A 7500-nucleotide genomic window follows, 5' to 3' on the forward strand; every position below is an offset into this window, starting at 1 on the left:
ACCTACTGTCCTGCTATAATAACCATGATATATTAAACATGTTATGTTAATGCGATAATTAATTAACCTAATTAATGCATTAATTAGCAAACATTTCTATGTCAGCATACTTGTCGTCACACAACACATGGGTGGTATTAATATGAAGTCTGTATCTTACAGCGTTAAGGTTTTATAATAAGAAAAATGTGTTTCTCCTCATCATTATGCAAATGTATGCAGCTCCAAAATCTTACCAGATAATCTAATCTATAGGGGGGATCTGTGGTGGAAGTAGGAAGTTCAAGTTTCGATCATGTAGTTCTTGAATTATTGAATGATTATTGTTTATAAGAATGAATAAGAATTGACACAGATAAAATGGATGTACTGTATATATGTCTGGGCTAAAATGAAGCTACACAGGGTTTAAAAGTGAAAGTTTTCAAATGTGCTGTGACAAATGTGATAACCATTATCTTCAATCTAAAAAATTTACTCGTGGTTGGTTCACTGGTTGTGCTGTTTATGTCTGATACAAGAGGCAAATAGTCTCTTTAAAAAGCTACGTGCTAAGCTAAGTGATGACACAAAGCACAACACTACACGTCATTTCACAGATGCTTCTCACATAGCCCAGGATGTGTACAGTGCCGTTTTAGACCAAGCAGTAAATACATTAGTGCATATTTAAATAATGCATAAACACAATATCAAAATATGCACTACGGAAGTACAAGATAATGCTTTTTCTTAATCATTTAGGCCAGAAGACCTAGTCTAAGACTCACAAAAACATTTCACATTTTAAATAGGGATGCACCTTGGCTAATTTGTCTATCTGCTTCTCCAGCTCCTCCACACTGGTAGTCTGGTCACCTTCATCCTGACAGAACAGAACACACAACGTCTGTGAGCAGATCTCAGGTCAGCCTTGATGATTGATCTGTAGAGCATCAAATAGACGCGCCAACGTCTGAATTTGTGTTTTTTTTTACCTCATCGCATGTTTCCACTTTTTTAGACTTCTTGATTTCTTCCTCCTCGTCATCATCATCCTCGTCGGCCGGGTCCTCGCTGTCCTCGTCGTCGTCGTCGTCGTCGTCGCTGTCGCCTGGTTTCCTCTTGCGTTTGTGGGCGGAGGAAGGAGTGCCGACCGACTGGTTCTCCTCCACGCCCACACTGGCCTCCCGCTTCCCGGTGCGCTTGGCATGAATGGCCCTCAGTCTGGACACACACACAGAAATTCAGCATGACAGTGCACAAAGAAACAAAACATTCTTGTTTTTAGGGTTTAAATAATGCTTACTTCTTCAGCTTCGCTTCCATAATGATCTTGTCCTTCCTCTGGTTTGCCATCTGATCCAGGCTTTTGTCGATCTCGCTGCAAGGAGAGAGGCACTGCTGTCAGTTTCATCTGAGCTTAAACACACACCTGTATAGAGAGCCAAAGTGAACGTCACTTCCTGCTTCAGCACTGTACCAGAGATTTTCATCCGCCATTTATTTTCCCATATACATTTTGTAAAATGCTTATAAAAATAGTTTTACTTGTTCAAACCAAACTGTACCGATATATTTAGAAACAGGAGAGATCGCATAACATTTCACTCGGACCAAAACGTTAAAAAGAAATGTGTGTTTAAATGTTTTTTTGTTTTGTTTTGGTCCGAGTGAAATGTTCTATGGTCTCTCCCGATTCTAAATATAGCCGAACCGTTTGGTTTGACCAGGTAAAACTCTTTTCAGAAGCATTTTACGAAATGTCTATGGGAAAATAAATTGCCGAAGAAAATCTCTGGTACAGTGCTGAAGCAGGAAGTGACGTTCACTTTGCCTCTCTATTTCCAGAGACTAATAAACAAGTTCAAATATATCGAGTCAAAGATAAAAGATCGAGCAGGCGGGCAATTATATAAAGCCAAAGTGAATACATGTCGTTCGAAAAGCTAGCACCCAGGAGCGCTAAGAATTGAATAATTTACCTCAAATCAGAAAGACTCGACACTGCAAATTAGCAGATTTATTGAGTCTTTTCCACTGCATTAATAAAACAGACCATTATTGGCAGTTGGATAAATTGAGGTTAAGGGGGAGCCTAGCACAGATGCAGTACTGCGTCAATGTGTGGCTATAATGGTAACTGATATCAGCTGTTTCCATTTTCTTTTCTCAGATCCATTATCACTGGACGTCTACTGACCCTTTTATAATCATCCAACAATATGTCCCTGAAGCAGAGTATATTGAGATGGTATTGACCTGGACCATTCTCTAAAGACCTTCAGTCTGACATTTCAGTCACTAACGGCTTCTTCTACCTGATAACAGCCCTGCTGCAGGCCAGCTCGTTAGCCAGGAAGCCCAAGATTGAGGCCTTCTGGGCGGGCTTGTGTGCCTGGAAAGCCTTGGTCTTCAGACTGAGGGCCAGAGGGGCCAGGTCTGTGTTGGCACAATGAGCGCCCATGTACATCTGCAGCACCTCCGACACGTTGTCCCTGTTGATGCCCACGTTGGTCAGGTGGTCCCCGAGCATGGTCTTTGTCTGGAGGAGAGCGAGAGAGAGAGAGAGAGAGAGAGAGAGAGAGAGAGAGAGAGAGAGAGAGAGAGAGAGAGAGAGAGAGAGAGAGAGAGAGAGAGAGAGAGAGAGGCAGACCAGGGAGCAGAGGAAGGGAAAGGGAGGGCGGAGACAAAGAAAGGTGAATGGGGCGGCTGTGGCTCAGGAGGTAGAGCGGGTCGTCCACGAATCCGAAGGTTGGTGGTTCGATCCCCGGCTCCTCCAGTCCGCATGTCGAAGTGTCCTTGGGCAAGACACTGAACCCCGAATTGCTCCCGATGGCTGTGCCAGCACCCTGCGTGGCAGCTGGCCGCCTTCGGTGTGCGAATGGGTGAATGTAGGCACATTGTAAAGCGTTTTGGATAAAAGCGCTATATAAATGCAGTCCATTTAGCATTTACCATGAATGAAATAGCTGGTTGAGAAATTTAAGTTGTTTTGACTTCCAATTTTGGGAGTAGTTTTGTGTCCCATTTACATCACTAACAATGCAATGTGCACCTGCATTAGTTAGAACAGTGTTTTTCAACCTTTTTCGTGTGCCAAGGCACACTTTTGACATTGAAAAAAATCCCATGGCACACTGCCACCCAAAATGTTACAAAATGAAACATAGTAACATCACAGTACGTTGCCGCGAGCTCACAGTTTCCGCTTTCTTTTGACCCCCGCTTGTCGTGGGCTGACTGGGCTCGTCGTCTGGGTCAGTTCTGGAAGAACTTTGATCGGGAGGATCATGTCGAGATTCTGTATTTTTCCTCTTCAAATATTGATCCATCTTTGTTGTTAGCGTTGTCAGTCTTTCTAACCCCGTCTACCTGCATCTTTCTCTTCTATTGTTTGCAATCAATAATAATCAATAAGGTTGATTAACATGATTAGGCTACTAATTGCGCTACCGCCACCCACAGGCATAGGGTTGTGCTACTCTTCGATGCCTGTGTGTGGCAGTAGCGTTCAATGAGAGCTGTATGAATTTAATTCTTTGGTTTGGCGCAACTCAATATTCATTTTAAATTTTTATGGAACAATTAAGTGAAGTTGGACAATTTCCCATGGCACACCTGATGATCTATCAGGGGTTCGTCAGAGTGGTTGAAAAACACTGAGCTACTTAGAACACCCCCTTAGTTTTTATTTTCCGTTCACAACTCACCTTTTGCCCTGGTGGCAAACCGGGGTCACACACGGCCAGAGAGAGCAGTCTGACTAGAAGGTCTTGGACGTGGCCCATGCTGTCCCCCACATTGAGCAGGCCCTCCTGCAGCATTCCCAGAGTGGGAACGTCGGCGTTCACGTCCAGACCCAGCACCTTCCCAAAGCCCCGCAGGAACTGCATCAGCATCAGGCAGTCCGACACGGCGCGTCCCGGAAGGATGAGGCCCGGGATGCGGGAGAAGTCTGGGAGAGGCTGCACACGGGAGAGGTCGGATTGCTTACAATAAATCCAACATGGAATTATGGGCAAAGTTGTCATTACGTCACTCTTCTATTACTGTCACTTTCTGCAGCAAAGACTGCCTTTTTTGTGTGCAGTATTCTTCTTTAACCACTTGGGGGCACACAATACCACACAAAAATGATTTTCACTGCTATGAGTGTCAAATTACAAGTGTGATGTGATGTTATATCATGTTACACCTTGCAAAGAAACAATAAATTCAAGAGTAAAGAGCTTTACTTTGGTCTTATTACATGATATTGCATAGTTATTATGCAAGTTGCATAAATACAATTCTAGATGATTATAGCTCAGTATAATCCTATGTCCATTTGGGTTAGGGTTAACCCAAGGGTAAGGGTTAGGCTAACCCTAACCCTGATGATGAGACAGACACATGTCTCACCTTATGATGAGACAGACACATGTCTTACCTTATGATGATACAGACACATGTCTTACCTTATGATCAGACAGACACATGTCTTATTATGATCAGACAGAGACATGTCTCACCTTATGATCAGACAGACACATGTTTCACCTTATGATCAGACAGACACATGTCTCACCTTATGATCAGACAGAGACATGTCTCACCTTATGATCAGACAGACACATGTCTTATTATGATCAGACAGAGACATGTCTCACCTTATGATCAGACAGACACATGTTTCACCTTATGATCAGACAGACACATGTCTCACCTTATGATCAGACAGAGACATGTCTCACCTTATGATCAGACAGAGACATGTTTCACCTTATGATCAGACAGACACATGTCTCACCTGATGATCAGACAGACACATGTCTCACCTGATGATCAGACAGACACATGTCTCACCTTATGATCAGACAGACACATGTCTCACCTTATGATCAGACAGAGACATGTCTCACCTGATGATCAGACAGACACATGTCTCACCTTATGATCAGACAGACACATGTCTCACCTTATGATCAGACAGAGACATGTCTCACCTGATGATCAGACAGAGACATGTCTCACCTTATGATCAGACAGAGACATGTCTCACCTGATGATCAGACAGACACATGTCTCACCTGATGATCAGACAGACACATGTCTCACCTTATGATCAGACAGAGACATGTCTCACCTGATGATCAGACAGACACATGTCTTATTATGATCAGACAAACACATGTCTCACCTGATGATCAGACAGACACATGTCTTATTATGATCAGACAGAGACATGTCTCACCTTATGATCAGACAGACACATGTTTTATTATGATCAGACAGAGACATGTCTTATTATGATCAGACAGAGACATGTCTCACCTGATGATGAGACGGACACATGTCTTATTATGATCAGACAGAGACATGTCTCACCTGATGATCAGACAGACACATGTCTTATTATGATCAGACAGAGACATGTCTCACCTTATGATCAGACAGACACATGTTTTATTATGATCAGACAGAGACATGTCTTATTATGATCAGACAGAGACATGTCTCACCTGATGATGAGACGGACACATGTCTTATTATGATCAGACAGAGACATGTCTCACCTGATGATCAGACAGACACATGTCTTATTATGATCAGACAGACACATGTCTTATTATGATCAGACAGAGACATGTCTTATTATGATCAGACAGACACATGTCTCACCTTATGATCAGACAGAGACATGTCTTATTATGATCAGACAGAGACATGTCTCACCTGATGATCAGACAGACACATGTTTTATTATGATCAGACAGAGACATGTCTTATTATGATCAGACAGACACATGTCTTATTATGATCAGACAGAGACATGTCTCACCTTATGATCAGACAGACACATGTCTTATTATGCTGAGACAGACACATGTCTTATTATGATCAGACAGACACATGTCTTATTATGATCAGACAGAGACATGTCTCACCTTATGATCAGACAGACACATGTCTTATTATGATCAGACAGACACATGTCTCACCTGATGATCAGACAGACACATGTCTCACCTTATGATCAGACAGACACATGTCTCACCTTATGATCAGACAGAGACATGTCTCACCTTATGATCAGACAGACACATGTTTTATTATGATCAGACAGACACATGTCTTATTATGCTGAGACAGACACATGTCTTACCTTATGATCAGACAGACACATGTCTTCATTTGGCTTCTTCAGCTCTCGGGCTATCTCCAGCTCCAGCCTGCGCTGCTCCAGTTTACGCTCCTTGTTCAGGCGCTTCTCGTCCCTTTTCTCCTGCCGCAAGCGCTCGCGCTCCTAGAGTCCAAAATCCACGAGAGCGTTAGGAAGCCGTCTGTGTGTGTGTGTGTGTGTGTGTGTGTGTGTGTGTGTGCGTGTGTGTGTGTGTGTGTGTGTGTGTGTGTGTGTGTGTGTGTGTGTGTGTGTGTACTTGACTTTGCTGAGCAGTATTAGAATTCAGCCTTAATGCTGCTGTGCATTCAAAGAAAAGTGCTTCAGGGCCAGATTCTTTTGACTTGGTAAGTGTGGAAAAAAAATGAATGGGAGGAAAAGACGTGTGGGAGCGCATAGGAAGAGAGAAAGAGGAAATCCATACAGGGAAGAAAGACTTGGTCTCTTTTTATGGAGTGGATTTTGTGTGTGTGGCGTGTGTGTGTTTGTGTGTGTGTGTGTGTGTGTGTGTGTGTGCGTGTGTGTGTATGTTCGTGCATGTGTGTGCGCGTGCGTGCGTATAGGCCTTGCCTACCTCTGCTTTCTTGCGAGCCTCCACTGCCTTCATCAGCATAACATGTTGCCTCCTCCTCTCCCTCTCCTAGAGCGGCAGAAAACACAAACACGTCAAACACATCCACAACGCTGCACACGCGGCACGCTCAAGGTCGACTGAATTTAGCACGTATTGATTTAAAAAAAAATTCCGATGCACTAAATTCAGTATAGAGGCACCACCGTAACTTTGAAACAAACACAAAACAATGCTTCACGTGGATACACGTCACATGTATGGTCGAAGCATAATATAAAGTGAAGAGTTTACAGGAGTACGATGACAACCAAAAAGCAACACAGAGATGCGATACAGAGTAGATGTGATGACAGGCTCAAAAAGAGAAGCAGCTGGAATCGGTGACGGCGCCTCTAAAGTAAAAGCTGACACAACAAAAGCAACAAAAATACGGGTTTGCCAGGAGGTCTTCTGGCTTTCCACATTTGCCGTTACAATGAAAATAATAAATTCTGTGAATCAAGCCCGATTCACATAGATTGTAAGGTCAGGTGTTTGGTGAGGGGGACAGTGAGGAGGAGGGATGGATGGTTAAAGAGTAGGTACAAACAGAGCAGTTCCACTCCGGTGATGTTGGCAGTTAAAGTATTAGCACATATAGAGAGGCAAAGTGGAACGTCACTTCCTGCTTCAAGCACTGTACCAGAGATTTTCATCCGCCATTTATTTTCCCATAGACATTTCGTAAAATGCTTATAAAAAGTAGTTTTACTTGTTCAAATCAAACGGTTCAGATATATTTAGA

The 7500-nt window shown here is 43.1% G+C and overlaps 1 protein-coding gene across 4 annotated transcripts in view; it reads right to left on the minus strand.

The window, feature by feature from the left end:
* The window catches only part of baz2ba (bromodomain adjacent to zinc finger domain, 2Ba), a gene marked incomplete at its 3' end in the record, with an annotated part of 112039 nt that overhangs the window by 18516 nt on the left and 86023 nt on the right, over positions 1 to 7500 (minus strand). For 2 of the 4 annotated variants that reach the window (XM_083662299.1, XM_083662297.1), the window contains 7 exons: positions 6717 to 6782; positions 6128 to 6268; positions 3693 to 3947; positions 2301 to 2524; positions 1289 to 1363; positions 978 to 1206; positions 803 to 889 (listed from right to left, as the gene is read on the minus strand). In XM_083662299.1, coding sequence (XP_083518425.1) covers positions 803 to 889; positions 978 to 1206; positions 1289 to 1363; positions 2301 to 2524; positions 3693 to 3947; positions 6128 to 6268; positions 6717 to 6782 — 1077 coding nt within the window. The remainder of the gene's footprint in view (positions 1 to 802; positions 890 to 977; positions 1207 to 1288; positions 1364 to 2300; positions 2525 to 3692; positions 3948 to 6127; positions 6269 to 6716; positions 6783 to 7500) is intronic. The other 2 variants (XM_083662298.1, XM_083662300.1) reach the window with 1 other exon arrangement.

The sequence above is a fragment of the Poromitra crassiceps genome (assembly GCF_964638095.1).
Source record: "Poromitra crassiceps genome assembly, chromosome: 28".
Classification (NCBI taxonomy): domain Eukaryota; kingdom Metazoa; phylum Chordata; class Actinopteri; order Beryciformes; family Melamphaidae; genus Poromitra; species Poromitra crassiceps.